Source organism: Rana temporaria, chromosome 3 (genome assembly GCF_905171775.1).
Source record: "Rana temporaria chromosome 3, aRanTem1.1, whole genome shotgun sequence".
Classification (NCBI taxonomy): Eukaryota; Metazoa; Chordata; class Amphibia; order Anura; family Ranidae; genus Rana; species Rana temporaria.
This window is the reverse complement of record NC_053491.1, coordinates 291,939,692-291,958,084: the sequence shown is the minus strand read 5'-3', so window position 1 is coordinate 291,958,084 and position 18,393 is coordinate 291,939,692. Positions and strand designations below refer to the sequence as shown.

The 18,393-nt window shown below is 44.5% G+C and overlaps 1 protein-coding gene across 1 annotated transcript in view; it reads right to left on the bottom strand.

Annotated features, from left to right (window-relative positions):
- The window catches only part of HMMR (hyaluronan mediated motility receptor), an 89,885-nt gene that overhangs the window by 70,216 nt on the left and 1,276 nt on the right, over positions 1-18,393 (bottom strand). The window contains exons 2-5 of the mRNA XM_040344736.1: positions 8,593-8,691; positions 6,000-6,082; positions 2,977-3,054; positions 694-882 (exon numbers count right to left, since the gene is read on the bottom strand). Of these exons, the coding sequence (XP_040200670.1) occupies positions 694-882; positions 2,977-3,054; positions 6,000-6,082; positions 8,593-8,691 (449 nt within the window). The remainder of the gene's footprint in view (positions 1-693; positions 883-2,976; positions 3,055-5,999; positions 6,083-8,592; positions 8,692-18,393) is intronic.

The following is an 18,393-nucleotide window of genomic DNA, read 5'->3' as shown; positions in this document are numbered from 1 at the left end:
CTCTTGTTAGATCTGAACTGAATTCTAATCCTCCCCTAAAATTTTACACCAACTAGTGTGTAGTCCTCAACACGTGGACAGCACTGAAGGACGACTGATCAACTTTCCCTATTTCAAAGTAAGAATTTTAGTCAATTCCTGGGATCCCCACAACTCTTAATGCTTCCTTCTGCTGACCTCCACATTGCTACAGGACAGTGTGGCATTGAGGTTGGAACTACTTGAGTGGGATCCAGGAGATAGGTCTATCTTTAGGACACCATCAGAATTTGAGTGGTGTTGGGACGCAGGAAAGTTGAGCGTTGGACTTTTACAATCTTTATATTAACACAAAAATTCATTAGGAAAGCCAACACATTCAGTTGCTTGCAGGTTTCCATGCAGAAGCTGTGAAAGTCTGAGCAACTCTGGATAATTGACCATGGCTTATAATCTAAAAGGCTAGTTAGGACAATCAACTATTGATAGGGACATGTACTCTGTTTTTCCATCCTGCCTACTCAAGATCTAAGATTTAAATAAAAGTATGTAATTCAGCCCAAGTACAGTGCAAAGCCAACTACTGTACCTAATCAACAGTTAATAGTATGTGGAATACTCAGCAAATGTGGAATGTAAACACAGAGAAACTGAAGTGTCATAATGGCTACCAAGCCTCTTGGTTCCAACTGCCATGGGACAATTAAAACGCACCTTCGTTTTTAGGAGGTCGTTGGCTTTATTCAAGTCAGCCATCTGTCTTTCTAAAGATGCAATGTTTGCACTGAGTGAAGTCTTCTCTCTCATAGCATTTACTAGTTTTAGCTCAGTCTTCTTGAACTCTTCCTCCAAAGCTTGAAGTTTCTTGTCTTGCTCAGCACGTGCTTTTAAAAGGCCACGAATCTAAATAAAAAAATAAATAAAAAAAGTCTGGAACCATATGGAATCCTAAAGCAAAACTAAAGTATTTTCATGCAAAAACACTTTAAAATCAAGTTAAAAAATCTTTAATGAATGCACCTTCAAATCTGTGGAAGCTTTCGCGTCATCAATATGCTACATTATCAATATGCCATCTATGTATTCCTTCAGCACAAGTGGGATGTGATGAAAGCAGTGCTACTGTCTGATGAGAATTTGATCATTCCCCCACATGACGATTCTATAGGTGCTACTTTCATTATTTTCCAAAATCAGATAACCAGGGTGCATCTACCACCTTCTTCTGGAGGTGGAACTGCCAGACTGTTACACATGCTCCCATTCCATCTTATGCTGTAAATTTGGATAAGCGCTACAAACTGCTGTGTCTCATGTGCAATTGCAAACTGAGCAGCTCAACTTCATTTACCCTCTTGGATCTTGGCTTAACCTTCACGTCGGATGCATGTTAAGTTTTTGACCAAAGGCCCCATTCTCAAAACGGCAATATAGCCATACCGTTGCTGTAACGGAATGACCCAGGACAAACAGAGACTTTGGAAGGATGAGGGGTACTCCTGTGCCAGCGTCATTAATGACTCTTATGTCTAGGGTCACCTTATGTCCGATAGGGCCATAGGGTGACTGAGAAATGATATCCTAAATTACAGGACAGGGGACATTACTGATAGCTCATATTGCAATTGGAGATATTGCAAAGTGTTGGTTTATTCTATGACTCATCTCTCTGTGTAGACTGTTGACATGTTAAATAAGGCTGGCTCTTGAAAGGCCTTTCATTGTGTGATAACACTGTTTAAAGCCTATTGATGCTCAGAGGTGTGAATACCTTTCATGCAGAGACAGAATGTCTGTCTAAAGATGTGGATTGAGAAGAAATCATTGTGTGATGGTGTTTTGTTTGAATTCTGTTAATGAAAGAATGTGACTTCTTAGGTGGAGTGATTAGATCATGATAATTATAGGCCGGCGCCGACATGTCTAGAATGTTTAGCAATTAGCCATCTGAAGGTGTATTGAAGCCTCCCCAGGGTGTGAGGTGTGGGTGGAGAGTTTGATTGTTCCTTTCATGCTTAAACTGTGTTGAGCTGTGTGTCTCGTGTCTGGGGGGGAATTCTTATGGGTAGTGTTCGTTTGCCTGATTGTGGAGCATCGATAAGCTGTCATGGGTTGATGGAAGGTCATAAACGGTGGTGACCGTTACAGTTGCCAACATACATGAGTTCAAAACAGAACACTGCGGCATTCATTAGATAGCGGTATCTGCCCACAAAATAAATAAGGGCTTAAAAGTAACCTTTTGCAAGAAGTTCCAAGCATACTTGCACTTTGCTAGTACATGGTTAAACTATGATCTTCAAAAAGGTAAAAATCCCTTCAAAATCCTACTACCCTATAGTATGAACTTTTCCCTGGAATAACTGCGACACACATGTACAACCTTTTGGAGAAGATTGGTAGAAGGCTGTGCGCCATTAAACTGATATATTAGTGGTATAGTGGTATTAGTGGTCTGGGGACATTAATAGAAGAGTATAAGAATGTTAGAGGAAGTAGGATCTTAGAAAAAGTCTAGATTACACAGGCAGTGAGGGAAACATGGGAAATCAGCTTCTCAATGGGGAGAGACCATAGCAAAAAACTAAGAGGTTCTGAACCATCACAACCAATTCACAGAAAACTTACACCCCCCCCACAACAATATCCCAATCAATGCAATGACCGTTCAACTGTACCAAACATTAGGCATTCGGTGTCATTGACGGCAGTAGAAGAAAGTTTATTTTAGCGTACCATGGAACGGCTTATGCAGTTTTTTGGGATTTCCTTTGGCACATGCCAATAATACTCTGCAATGGCACTAAAAGCTGCAATATTTGTTTAAAATGTAGATTTGCACATTTTGAAATATAGCATATCAAAGTTGCATATAGCACACAGATGTTCTAGGCTCCCTTATAACTAAAGGAGGTTCAAATTTCTTGTTTAGTCAGTCAACCCATTCTTCACAAAAACAAAGAAACCTGGACAAAATGTATAACCCTCTGATCTCACCTCTTTTTCCAGAGCGTCCAATTGCTTCCTTTCTCTCAAGAAATCTTTATCTTTTTCAGGTTTTTGTCTCAAGTTTGGCTACAAAAAATAATTCCGATTAGTATCTTGGAATAAAAAAAGTCCACACAAAGCAGACAAAAAATAAATAAAAAAAGTTAAATTTAAAAAAACAGGCAGGGGAAAATACACAGGGCTTTAGGTTTACCATCCATGTATAAGAGGCATAAAAGGGATTGTAAACTACATGCAGCGCTCGGGGAGGAGAACTGACAGCTGATTGGAGGTAAAGGACACACCCCCTCCACACAGGAACAGAGCTGATGCTGTCAATCAGCTGAAGGTTCCTTCCCGGTCACCATTTTTCTCTTGATGTCAGGAAAACTGATAGAGTAATGAAAAAGCAGACAAAAATTACACTTATGCCGCGTACAAACGACTGTTTTTCCGGGTTCAGTTCAGAAATTCAGTTTTTAAGGGTCTAGAAAAAAACAAATGTTTTTTTCAACCCGATCATTAAAACGACGTTGCCCACACACGATAATGAAAAAAAATGCTCTAGCAAAGCGCGGTGACGTACAACAGCACTATAAAGGGGAAATTCCATGCGGATAGCGCCAACCCTTTGGGCTGCTTTAGTGTTAGTAAAAGACGATTCGCGCTTTTCAGTCTGTTACAGCGTGATGAATGTGCTTACTCCTTTACGAACGGAAGTTTTACCAGAACGAGTGCTCTTGTCTCATAACTTGCTTCTGAGCATGCGCATTTTTTTCACACGTTAAAGCCCACACACACGACCATTTTTTACAACCTTAACCACTTGCCGCCCGCCAATGACATATTGACGGCGGCAAAGTCCTGACTGGACGTCATATGACGTCCTCAGTCTGACACCCAGCAACACCGATCTCGGTAAAGAGTCTCCGTCAGTCGTCCGATCAGCTGTGTCCAACCACGGCTGATCACGATGTAAACAGGAAGAGCCGTTGATGGCTCTTCCTCACTCGCGTCTGACAGACGCGACTAGAGGAGAGCCGATCAGCGGCTCTCCTGACAGGGGGGTTCGCGCTGATTGTTTATCAGCGCAGCCCCCCCTCGGATCGCCACATGGACCACCAGGGAAGGGCAAAAAAAAAAAAAAAAAAAAAAAAAAGGGGGGCAAAAACAAGTCTGTAAAAAAAAAAAAATGCCAATCCGTGCCGCCCCACCAGTGTCCATCCATGCCGCCCCACCAGTGCCCATCCGTGCCACCCCACCAGTGCCCATCCGTGCCACTTCATCTGTGCCCATCAGTACTACCTCATCGATGTCCATCAGTGCCATCTCATCTGTGCCCGTAATTGAAAGAGAAAACGTATTTACAAAAAAATTTCCAGAAAAAAATAAAAAACGTAATTTTTTTTCAAAATTTCCAGTCTTTTTTTTAGTTGTTGCGAAAAAAAAAAAAAAAAATAATCGCAGAGGTGATCAACAAAAGATACCAACAAAGATACCAACAAAAGAAAGCTCTAATTGTGGGGAAAAAAGGATGCCAATTTTGTTTGGGTAAAGTGTAGCATGACCGCGCAATTGTCATTCAAAGTGCGACAGTGCTGAAAGCTGAAAATTGGCTTGGGCGGGAAGGTGCGCAAGTGCCTGGTATGGAAGTGGTTAAAAACGAGAGGAGACCGATCTGTGTAGCTTGTACATAGAGACACAGCATTGGTTACCTCCCCCCACACAGTTAGAACACACCCAGGATACACATTTAACCCCTTCCTCACCCCCTAGTGTTAACCCCTTCCCTGCCAGTCACATTTATACAGTAATTAGTGCATTTTTATAGCACTGATCGCTGTATAAATGTGAATGGTCCCAAATTTGTGTCAAAAGTGTCCGATACGTCCGCCGCAATATCGCAGTCCCAATAAAAATCGCAGATCGCCGCCATTACTAGTAAAAAAATAAATGTAAAAAAATCATAATTCTGTCCCCTATTTTGTAGGCGCTATAACTTTTGCGCAAACCAGTGCGATTTTTTTTTTTTACAAAAATACGTAGAACACGTATCGGCCTTAACTGAGAAAAAAAAAAATTGGGATATTATAGCAACAATTAAAAAATATATATATATTTTTTTAAAAATTGTCGCTCTTTTTTGTTTATAGCGCAAAAAATAGAAACCGCAGAGGTGATCAAATACCACCAAAATAAAGCTCTATTTGTGGGGAAAAAAGGACGTAAATTTTGTTTGGGAGCCACGTCGCACGACCGTGCAATTGTCAGTTAAAGCGACGCAGTGCCAGAAGCTGAAATTTCGCTCTTGGCACGAAGGGGGTTTATGTGCCCAGTAAGCAAGTGGTTAAAGCCCATAAACTGCACTCTATGAACCCCCCAAACATTAATTTTGTTTTTTTGAGGAGACCCTAGAGAATAAAAATGGCAGTTGTAAGAATATTTTATGTCTCACTGCATTTGCGCAGCGGTCTTTCAAACGCAATTTTTTTGGGAAAGCACACTTTAATAAAAAAAAAAACGCAACACTAAACAGTAAAGTTAACCCAATTTTTTTGTATAATGTGAAAGAGGTTACGCCACAAGAATCGTGAGAGATTCATTATCTTTATTCTAAGCCAAAAAATTGTGAGTCTCATTTCGGCCAGAATCGTCTATCTCCATTTCTCGCCATTTTCGGTTCTGGCCAAGTGCATCCCGAATTTTCAGTAACAAAACTTCCATCTGGTGCACCTCTAGATACAACCCGTCTTCATTTCAGGAGTATCCGGTAGTTGCAATTTACATTTGAAAGACAGACCCACAGGTCTCTGCAGGAAATATTACCTTTCACCAGACCCCGCCCAATTCTGACGCAAGACCCCAGATCAAAAAATACATTTTATTCTGCACACAAAAAAGGCCTTCTAAGGAGTCGCTTGTACCAAAAGTTGGCTGCATATTTATCATCTTACAGGGATCATTTAAAATGGCCTTTATTGGAATGAAACGCTTTGAAAGAAAATGAATCTCAAATTACTACTTATAGTTACCGTAGATCCAAGAGAAACATGTTTGCGCAGACGGCCAGGAGAAGTTGGTTCATCTCTATCAGTCTGACTTTCACCACAGGAACCTAGACAAAGTAAAATTTCTGGTAAACAATTTTAAACCCATCAAAGCAACACAGATATTTTTACATATGAGGCAGTGACCATTCTTATTTTGTGACAATTAAACTAAACCCAGTAACATGAAAAAAGGTAGTGGACCTCCAGCAGTAGCAGAACTACAAGTCCCATGAGGCATAGCAAGACTGATGGCCACAAGCATGACGCCCAGAGACAAAGGCATGATGGGACTTGTAGTTTTGCAAACGGATGTCCGCCAATTGCATATCCCTGCTCGACAGCATAAAAGACACAACTGAGCATGTACAGGTTGGTTACCCTGCCTGTGTTCGCTGGCTTCCCCCAGATAGACAGTGTAGGAGGGGGAGGATTAGAGACAAAAAACAACTAATCTATTAATCAATAACTAATCGATTATGAAAATAGATTGGCTGCTGGGAAAAAAAGCACCCAAGTCTCGACTCCACTGCTGCCACCTATCGTCCTGGGGTGGAACATCACCCCAGCAATGACAGAAAGAGCCCACAGCACAGCCAAGCTGAGACAGAGACCCTGTTTTGAACATAATTTGGATCAGGTCTACTAATACTCTGATCGCCAAACCCAGTGAGCGATGTATTCAAATGAATACAGAGCCTGCTCGGTTTTTGAGTAACAACCTCTGCCAATCCGAGCAGGCTACATACAGTAGCCTGCTCGGATTGGCTTTGAGAGTCAGAGAGGCGCGGGCTGATGTTACATCCTCTGCCAATCCAAGCAGGCTTTGTATTCATTAATAGAATACATTGCTCGCTGTGATTGGCTCCAGCTCCAGGAAGAATATGGCTCCAGCAAGAAGAATATGGCTCCAGAAGGAAGAAATGGGAAGCGTCAGAAGCCTCGGAAGGGGGGTCGTCATATGGTGAGTACAGGCAAAAAAATATCTTAAAATATATATATATATATATATATATATATATGTAAAATTAGGGGGTCATCTTATACGCCCAGTCGCCTTATACACCGGCAAATACGGTATATATAATTACTTTCACTGTTAGTATAAATGAAACCCATATAGTAGCGATTAGCTGCTATTTTGTACTATAAAGGGCTCATTTTAGTTTTTTTTAACCCCATTATGACAGGTGATACAAATAAAAGCACACTGCTGCTACTAAATATCTTAGGTCTGGTTCACACTTATGCATGTTTTATAGTGCTTTTTGCAGAAAGGCACTGCAGTTTATTTAACATGGTTTCCTATGGGACATGTTCACGTCTATGATTTTTTTTTCAGCCGCTGCGTATTTGGAAAGGGTCACAGACTTTTTTCGACACAAAACAGTGCTTTTTTGTTCAATAGACTTTAATGGAGAAGTTGCAGAAAAGCATGTAGTGCAATTTTGCATTTTTTAAAACGGCCCAACAACAAATTGGCCAAAAAAAATGCAAATCGCCACAAAATCGCGTGTGCAAAAATGCAAGACGCACAGCAGAAACTGATCAAAAGCAAACTGCATGTGTGGACCAAACCTTATGCTGACCATACACGTATTGATTTTTGGACGAGATTATTAATACGAAAAATCTTTGTGCATTCACTGAAATGTCATTTGAATGTTTAAAAAGTGAAAATTTTCAGTTTTAAAATGACCGAATACACTGACATTGTTTTTGTATGGCCAGCATATAATATATTCCAGTTCTGTCTAAAATTGGCCAGTCTTAATTTTTCTTTAACCCTTTCACTGCCAGGGCCGTTATTGCACATTTAAAAAATTATTTTAGGCCTGAAGATTACACAAAACCCCGAACATTTTCTGAAAGCGGGCAACCGTATAGAATAAAATAGCGGTAGTCACAATTTATGTTGATTACCGCAAAGGTAACAGGAAACAATATTTCAGTATAAAAACACACGAACATGCATTTTAGGGCAAAAAACGATTGACTTTTTTCATCGGAAATTCCGATCATGTGTGGGCACCCATCTGACTTTTTTCTGTCAGTGTTTAGAAAATCCGATGTAAAAAAATAAAACGATAGGAAATTCCTATCGTCTGTATGCAACTCCGGAGAAAAAAAAGAACGACGCATGCTCAGAATATAGTCGACGCATGCTCAAAAGCATTGAAATTCATTTTTCTCGGCTCGTCGTAGTGTTTTACGTCACCGCGTTTTGGACGATCGGAATTTAGCCCTTTATAGTACAAAAAGGTGGTTAATTCTTTAATGTGGAACAGTGAAAGTAATATTTACAGTAGCGATTTCCTCTTTGTGTACTATGAAACGCAAATTTTTGTTTAACCCCATTAGGTTACTGGCCAATTAATCGATTATGAAAATAGTAATCAATTTCATAATCCATTATTTGCTGGTTAATCGGTTATTTGTTTCGGCCCTAATTAGAGGTAAAAGTATTTCATGTCTCAATATTACAGGCGTCTAGAAACTGACACCATAAGCATAGAATACAGGAGAAGATAAATATTTTATCACAGCATTGATGTATCTATAAGAACACAATACACACCTTTCTTTGTTCTAAACCTCTGAGACTTCTCAAAGGACACAGGTCCTTTAAGACTATCCAAACTCTTTACATCATAAGATCCTGGAGCAGGAGCACAACCTGTATAAAAAAAAAAATAGATTTGATTACGATGGGTCCTGAACCATAGGCTTCTGGTGACAGTTACTTTACACACACACACACACACACACACACACACACACACACAATCATATCTGTTCCCCCCTCCTCATGGAAAGGAGGACTTTGTTTCCACTAAAGACTGTGGTTCTTCATCAACAGTCTGACGCTCACAAGGTCCCAATCTTCAGCCATCTTGTCAGGTCGTTGCAGGATAGAGTCACGCATGCGCTCAGTCATTAAAAGCACAGGTACTAACCCTCTGTTAAAGGTTTATTTCTTTCTGAATCCCCATTGGTGATATTCACCCCTGTTGGTACTGATATTGATAACCAGTCACCCAGACAGAAAATTGAGGGAATCCAAAATGTTAGTTTGCCCCCAGAACAAAGGGGAAATCTAGTGGGGATGCCTGTTCTGGGGACAAATACCTCAATGGTACAAGGTCAGCTAAAGTCGGAAGAAAAAAAGCCTCCAAGGGTTTTTGCACATGTGCCTACAGGAAATACAAGAACTGCAGGTGGTTGTAAAGGCAGAAGGGCTTTAACCCAACTGGTAAAAGAAACCTTCAGCCTGCATCCCCCAATACATACCTGAGCCAGATCTAGCGATGTGCCCGAGAGCCAAGGTTCTCTCTCTCTTCATTGGCTCAGAACCAGTGATGAGAGCAAGGGGCGGGGACAAACCCAGCTCTGTGTGTCTTATGAACAGGGCTTGGGCGTGAGCACACACACGTGCCCCCATAGCAAGCACTCGGGGGGGGCAGCAGCACTGGCAGTGGACCAGAGAAGAGGAGGATTGAGGCTGCTCTGTACAAAACCATTACACAGAGTAGGCAAGTAGAGCAGGTTTGCCATTTTAATAATTAAAAAAAAAAAAAAAAACACACAATTGAAGGGCAATAGTGGGTGGGAAGCTTTTACCTTCTCTGACTCCACCCCCTACAGGAAACACAAGCGCAATCTTATTTGACAGCCTGGAGGATTACTTGGGAAATACCTGGTGTTCCTGCCAGTCCCCCTGCGTTCCTATTTTTTTCTACATCTACACACAAATGTTTTGCCTTTCATTTCTATTTGTAAACGACCACCTTGTCAAACTCATTTCTTCTTTAGTTTTTCCCCCCCTTTTTATAAATCATCACATTCCCTCTGTTCTCAGCTGCATAAGAGCTGGGGGAGGAGAAGCGGCAGCACACTGAGCTTGCCAGTGAATGGCTGTTCAGCGGGGGCATGTCAGGACAAGTCTGATCATTGGAGGAGGAGAGCAGACAGTTCCCAGCAGAGGGAGTGGATTGGCAGGAACACCAGGGATTTCACATAAGGCAACAATACAAAGAGAACAGGATATTTTCCCATACAAGTACATGGTACAGCAGACAGGAATATGAATTGTTAAGGTAACAAACACTTTAATTGTTTTGTTTTTTCAATAATTTCCTTTTGGGATTAATAAAGTATTCTGATTTACAAGATAAACTGTTCATACATACATACATACTTTAAATGTTCCCTCCCCATTGCTTTAAAGTGTTACCCCCAAAACTACCCCCCCCCCCCTTAGGTGTTTGTTAACATATAGGTTTCTCATTGCCACCTTTCATGTCATATCTAGCTGATCCTGCCAGTTCCCATTTTTCCTTAAAGCGGGAGTTCACCCATTTATTTTTTTACCTTTTCCCCTTAGATTCCTGCTCGTTTTGGCTAGGGGAATCGGCTAGTTGTTTTAAAATATGAGCAGTACTTACCCGTTTTCGAGATGCATTGTCTCCGTCGCTTCCGGGTATGGGTCTTCAGGAGCGGGCGTTGCTTCTTGATTGACAGTCCTCCGAGAGGCTTCCGACGGTCGCATCCATCGCGTCACTCGTTGCCGAAAGAAGCCGAACGTCGGTGCGGCTCTATACTGCGCCTGCGCACAGACGCTCGGCTTCTTTCGGAAAATCGTGACGCGATGGATGCGACCGTCGGAAGCCTCTCGGAAGACTGTCAATCAAGAAGGAACGCCCAGTCCCGCAGCCAATACCCGGAAGCGGCGGGGAAGATGCATCTCGTAAACGGTAAGTACAGCTCATATTTTAAAACAACTAGCCGATTCCCCTAGAAAAAACGAGCAGGAATCTAAGGGGAAAATGTGTTCTCTATGGGTGAACCTCCGCTTTAATGTAAACTTATCACACTAAGAACAGAAGCAGATCTGTGCCTACATGGTCGGTTTGTGTCTATTTGCCAACACATGAGATCTCCCATAGTCATGTTACCCTGCTTTGTTGATTGATAGGCGCTCCCAGCTCAAGACTTGCTGTCAAAACTGCAGCTGCTACTAACTAGTAGGGCTGTTGAGATTTAAAATATGAAAAACGGATGACAGATTTCTGGCTTCCACATTCTTTCTACAGGCTATGAAGTAGCTTCACAGTGGCTGCGAAGCATTAGCCAATCACAGGCTGCCGCTTGTAGCTGCAGCCTGTAGGAGGAAAAGCCTTCTGGGTAGAAGCAAAGACAGTATACGTCCCTGTCTGTGTGTGACAAACAGCCAGACCCTGTCTAAAAGCAGAAAGGAAAGCAAGTCATGCCAAATAAATGCCAGTATGATCACTACATAACAAATACTTTATCATGTCAGAAGTTGTCAGACAAACCCGATTTCCTTTTATGAAGAGGTAAGTAAAACTTTGCACAGAGGGGGGGGCTGTGGATGCAGTATACTTGGATTTTGTAAAAGCGTTCGATACAGTTCCCCACACACGGCTCATGTGTAAGGTAAAGTCTACAGCAGGCATCACTAAATGGCGGACCGCGGGCCGAATCCGAACCCAGTAGCAGCCCTATGCGGCCCGCTGCCTCGCCAAATAGTGCCTGAGTGTTCTCTCCCCTCTGCCAGCTTACCGCTGCCGCTATCATTGATTACAGGGAGGCACGGCAGGTCTCTCCTTTACACCATTGCATCGAATCACTCCCCCTTCCTCCCCACACTCCCCTACCTTAGTCACACAAGCCTGAAGGCACTGCAGGTCCGTCCGGACAAAGGGCAGGACTTTTCAAGTTACAAAGCAGATGATTGGTTGCTAGCAACCAATCACCCGCCTTTAACTTGAAAAGTCCTGCCCTTTGTCTGGAGCTGCCATGCTGCTTCCCGGCTTGTGTGACTAAGGTAGGGGAGTGTGGGAATGCTCAAAGGGACAGTCGGACTGTGATGGAGGGAGTCCAATGGAGCTGGGCCCTGTAATGGAGCTGGGCCCTGTAATGGAGCTGGGCCCTGTAATGGAGCTGGGCCCTGTAATGGAGCTGGGCCCTGTAATGGAGCTGGGCCCTGTAATGGAGCTGGGCCCTGTAATGGAGCTGGGAGAGTTGTGCTATTAAGGGGGGACTGAGGGCACTGATGTAAGGGCTTGTTCACACTTGTGCAGAGATCTATGTTTTTCTGCCCTAGAAAAACACAGGTAGCTACAAGGGCAACAGAAAACAATTGTGACGTGCACGAGAGGCTGTGATGTGAAGGATCTGAGTCATCACCAATATGACACTCGGACCTCCGCTGGAAGAAAATGTTACTGACCGGACCCCTGTGAATTTTAATTCAGTACCCCTGGTCTACAGGATTGGAAATATCAGTTTGTAAATGGATAGAAAACTAGCTGAAAGACAGAACTCAGAGTCGTGGTTAATGATTCTTAACCTGAATGGTCTAAGGTTATCAGTGGTGTACCCCAAGGTTCAGTGCTGGGACCCTTACTTTTTAATATATTTATAAATGATATTGGGTCTGAGATCAAAAGTAACATTTCTGTCTTTGCAGATGACACCAAGCTATGCAGTGGAATAACGTCCTTACAGGATGTCTCCAATTTACAAGCCGACCTCAATGCTCTGTCTAATTGGGCGACTAAGTGGCAGATGAGGTTTAATGTAGATAAATGTAAAGTTATGCACTTGGGGGCTAAGAATATGCATGCATCATACATACTAGGGGGAGTACAACTGGGAGGATCTGTAGTGGAGAAGGATCTGGGGGTTTTGGTGGATCATAAGCTCAATAATGACATGCAATGCCAAGCTGCGGTTTCCAAAGCGAGCAAAGTCCTTTCTTGTATTAAAGGAGTTCTCTGACCTAAAACTTTTAACCCCCGCTGTGCCCGGGCTGTAATATACACAAAATAAACTGTCACTTACCTGCCTACGATCCCCCGTTGTTCCGATATCGCCGTCCCGTTCTCCAGGCCCCTTCCGCTTCCTGTGTGTCGGTGACTCATAGTGCGCTCAGCCTATCAGCGGCCGCGATGGGACATTGCTGAGGCCGCTGAGCGCACTATGAGTCACCGACACACAGGAAGCGGAAGGGGCCCGGAGAACGGGACGGCGATATAAGAACAACGGGGGATCGTAGGCAGGTAAGTGAAAGTTTATTTTGTATATTTTTACAGCCCGGGCACAGCGGGGGTTAAAAGTTTTAGGTCAGAGAACTCCTTTAAGAGAGGTATGGACTCCAGAGACAGAGATATAATTTTGCCCCTGTACAAATCATTAGTAAGACCTCATCTGGAATATGCAGTTCAGTTTTGGGCATCAGTTCTCAAAAATGATATCAGGGAACTGGAGAAAGTGCAGAGAAGGGCAACCAAACTGATAAGAGGCATGGAGGAGCTCAGCTATGAGGAAAGATTAGAGGAACTGAATTTATTTACTCTTGAGAAGAGGAGAATAAGGGGGGATATGATCAACATGTACAAATATATAAGAGGTCCATACAGTGTACTTGGTGTTGAGTTATTCACTTTACGGTCATCACTGAGGACAAGGGGGCACTCTTTACATCTAGAGGAAAAGCAATTTCATCTCCAAATACGGAAAGGTTTCTTCACAGTAAGAGCTGTGAAAGTGTGGAATGTCCTGTCCACCCCTTCACTCTTATCAAACCGTGCACTATGGGCGCATCCATGCGGGCGCACTCCCGATCTGGGCTGTGTGCATCGATAGATGCACATAGTCCCAGTAAGCCCGGCCCCTCACCTCCCAGGAATTTGACTAATCCTATGGCTCCTGTTGCTGCCAGAGTCTCCTGTGAGACCAAGAAGATGGGAGAGCGGTGCTGCAGCCAGGGACAGCACTGGATGAGTAAGAGATAGTATCGTATTTATCGGGGTATTGCACGCTCCGGCGTATAGCGCGCACCCCTAAAGTGGACCCGCATTCCTGTGGAAAAAAGTTTTTTGTACTTACAGTTTTGGTGTCTCGCGCGGCTTCGGGTGTCCTCTTCGTCAGGTCCGGCGTCCTTCTGCGGCGTCCTCCCCGCTCGATCCCAGTGCAGAGTTTGAATACTGCGCCGGCATATACCGAGCGCAGTACACTCGTGTATAGTCGGGCAGGCTCGGCTACTCTCGCGCTCAAGTCCTGTACGTCCAGGACGTGAGCGCGAGAGGAGCTGAGCCTGCCCGACTATACACGAGTGTACTGCGCTCGGTGTATGCCGGCGCAGTATTCAAACTCTGCACGGGAAAGCGGGTATCGGCGTATATCGCGCACCCACGATTTTGCCCTGATTTTTAGGGCAAAAAAGTGCACGGTATACACCGATAAATATGGTAACCAAGTGTTTTAGGGAAACAGTGGGCTGCTTACTTTAGGGCACTTTCACACTACTTCGCAGAAAAACTGCATGAAGAACGCTTACACGCTATTTTCAAATATTTGGTTGTTAAAGTGATTGTTATTTAAAAAAAAAAAAAGTTACAAACATGCCATACTTACCTGCTCTATGCAAGGGTTTTGCACAGAGTAGCCTTTTCTGGTGTCCCCTGGTGGCACTCCTGGCTGCTCCTCTTCGGCAAGTGCCTCCACGGAGTGCTGCTTTCCAAGGGGGCACTACCTGCGTAACGCATGGTACATTTTTGATGCATTTGCATTGTGTTTTACATCACAAAGACCTAGCCACAGGCATGCTGCATTTTTTATGCTGTTTCCATTCATCCGCCATCTGCCCTTGCATCTTCTTCCTGTTATCGCCACTCCGGCTCTGCGATTGGCCGGAGCAGCAATGACGTCACTCCCACGCATGCGCGGAAATACGGCATTAACCCAAATAATGCCATTATCAAAAGCGGCACTCTCAGACATCGTAGACATTGGCGCCTGCCATTACTGTAAATATCTCCTAAACCGTGCAGGTTTAGGAGATATTTCTTGCACCTACAGGTAAGCCTTAATCTAGGCTTACTTGTAGGTGCAAGTTGTGTGGTTGGGTTTACAACCACTTTAAATCCCTTAACACCACTTACCTTTATGTGGACTTCAATGCCCAGGAGGTGGCGCTGATTTTCTACGATAGATTGGCTCTCAGTTTTAAAGCAGAGGTCCACCTAAACAAAAAATATTAAAAGCCAGCAGCTACAAATACTGCAGCTGCTGACTTTTAATAAATGGACACTTACCTGTTGAGGGTACCCGCAATGTCTGCAGCCGAAGACAAGAAATCACTCGTCTCTCGGCTGCCCCCCCGCCATCCTCGGTGAGGGAATCCAATTGTGGCACCGGAAGGGGGAGGAATCCGATGAGCAGAAGTTCCACTTTAGGGTGGAACTCCACTTTAATGTGAACGGGAGCCCATCTGTAAGGCTTCCAATCAAAAGCTGTCACAGAGCTCAGCACACAACCTCAGGCCACCATGCAGCTGCTGGGTGTTAAAAGCCCACCTTACTTGCCATTGCATATATGCGGTCCACAATCCGCAAGAAGTTAAAGGGTTTGTAAAGGTTAGCTTTCACAGGGTCTCCCCACAGGGATGTAGTCCCAAGGGAGGGGGCGAGCACGCCAAAACCCAGCCAGAAGGGCTCGGATGGGGGCAAGCTTACTGAGGAGGAACAGGAAGTGAGAAATTCAGACAAAGAAAAAAACATTTAGAAGGGAAATCGTAGGAAAAGGTAAGTGAACCAACAATGCACTAACTTAACCACTTCCCGCCCGGTTAATAGACAATTGACGTCCGGGAAGTGGTTGTAAAATCCTGACTGGACGTCTATGGGGGCGAACGGCGATGCTGGGTGTCAGTCTGACACCCTGCATCTCTGATCTCGGTAAAGAGCCTCTGGCGGAGGCTCTTTACCACGTGATCAGCCGTGTCCAATCACAATGTAAACAGGAAGTGCCGTTGATCGGCTATTCCTCACTCGCATCTGATAGACGCGAGCCGATCGGCGGCTCTCCTGACAGGGGGGGGTTCGCGCTGATTGTTTATCAGCGCAGCCCCCCCTCGGATGCCCACACTAAACCATAGGGGAGGTGTCAGGACCATCAGGGAAGGGGGCATAATGTGGATAACCAGGTACATCCCCCCATGGCCATCCACATGTAAAATTAGGCACAATAGATGCCAATCAGTGCCCACAAATGGGCACTGATTGGAAAAAATTGTAACAAGTGCCACCCCTCAGTGTCCATCAGTGCCATGCCATTAGTGCCCCCTCATCGGTGCCAATCAGTGCCCCCTCATCGGTACCAATCAGTGCCCGTAATTGAAAAAGAAAACGTACTTAACAAAAAAAGGAACAGAAAAAAAATAAAAACGTTATTTTTTTTAAAGTTTACGGTATTTTTTTAGTTGTTGCGCAAAAAATAAAAATCGCAGAGGTGATCAAATACCACCAAAAGAAAGCTCTATTTGTGGGAACAAAATGATAAAAAAAAAAGTTTGGGTACAGTGTAGCATGACCGCGCAATTGTCATTCAAAGTGCGACAGCGCTAAAAGCTGAAAATTGGCTTGGGCAGGAAGCTGCCCAAGTGCCTGGTATGGAAGTGGTTAAAGGAACCCATTTAGAAAGTAAAAAAGGAACCTTTACAACACCTTTAAAGTGGAACTTTTGACTCCACATCGACTATAATTTTCCTCCTACACCCCCCCCCCCAACTTTAACAGATTTATTTTTTGGTGGGGGACCCTTCCCTGAAAATGTTTGCACGGGTCAGAATGATGTGTCCAGTGCCCACAGTCTATGGAAGGGGGTGGCACAGAACCCGGTGTGCCACAGCAAACAATGGATCAGCAGGCATCTAAGCTATACAGGAGAGGTATCCTTAACTTAGAACTAAAGGCAAAACTTGTTTTCATTTTGGATCGAGTAAGGGAGGATACCACCGGTCAGGTGTTTCTCTCTCCCCCCCTCCAGGAAACAGAGGCTACAATTTGTACAGGCTCACCAAAATTGGACAACTGAACACTGAAGTCTGAGGAGGCTTCATTTCAGCTGTGACATTCAATGGTTAAACATGAAAGCATGGATCCAGCCTGCCTGTAATGGTGGGGGGACATTCTCTTTGCACACTTTGGGCCCCTTAATAACAGTTGAGCATTGTTTAAAGGGGTTGTAAACCCTTGTTTACAACTTTATGTTACAGGTAAGCCTGTAGCCAACAATGATATCTCCTAAACCTGCACGGTTTTGGAGATATCCCTGTGTTTGCCGATGTCATGCGGCATATACGCACTTGAGCCAACTGAAGCAATGGCACTATGTGCCGTTGCTTCAGTACGGTGCCCATCCCGCACGCATGCGCGGGAGTAGCGTCATCACGGCTCCGGCCAATCACAGCGCTGGAGCCGCGATATCCGGAAGTAGGAGACGTGGAACGCTGCGGGGGCTTCAATCTGAGGTAAGAAATACATGCTATGCATACTAGCTGATTATGCTAGTGTCTTGCAGGGTTTATTTTTCGTTTTCTTTCTGAGGGTTTACTTCCTCTAAGCACCACGGCCACCTGGGTACTGTTGCTGACCACGTCCATCCCTTTCTGACTACAGTATACACCTTCTGATGACTACTTCCAGCAGGACAATGCACCATGTCAATGCATCTCAAACTGGTTTCTTGAACATGACAATGAGGTCACCGTACTCCGATGGCCTCCACAGTCACCAGATCACAATGCAATAGAGCACCTTTGGGATGTGGTGGAACGGAGATTTGAATTATGGATGTGCAGCTGACAAATCTGCATCAACTGCGTGATGTCATGTCAATATGGACCAAAATCTGAGGAATGTTTGCAACACCTTGTTGAATCTATGCCATGAAGAATTAAGGCAGTTCTGAAGAAAAGAATTGATGCTCTACATAAAGATGGCCTAGGTTATAAGAAGTTTGCCAAGACCCTGAAACTAAGCTGCAGCACTGTGGCCAAGACCATACAGCGGTTTCACAGGACAGGTTCCACTCATCTGGTCACTAGTCATCTCTATGCCCCCCATCTGGCGCACGGCGATCATCTCTCTGGGCCCCCGATGGCACGGGAGAGCCCGCAGAAGCACCGGATGGTGGCAAGATAGGGGGGGGTGTTGCCTCCCGCCGCTATGATCATTCTTATGATGCGCAGGATCGCCGCCGGTGATCTGCCGGGCTTGTTCCAGCTATGGTATTAGTTCCACTAAACAGCTGATGATCAGCTGTTGCGTTCGGCTATTGCTACTGCGCATGCCCGGAGTCTGCGCAGTCGGTTGTGGAACAAGCTCGGCGATGGTCATCTTCTCCTCCTCCCTCCCTGAGGCCTCCCCCGCCCGGGTGCTCGCTGACTGGTGCCCTGGATGGGCCGCTCTATTGTCAGTCAGTGAGCTCCTCCTGCTCTGTCAGCCCCATAGAGCCGCACACAGCCCCCCCTCTACGATCCGTTTCAAACCCGACGTGCTGCACTGGCCAG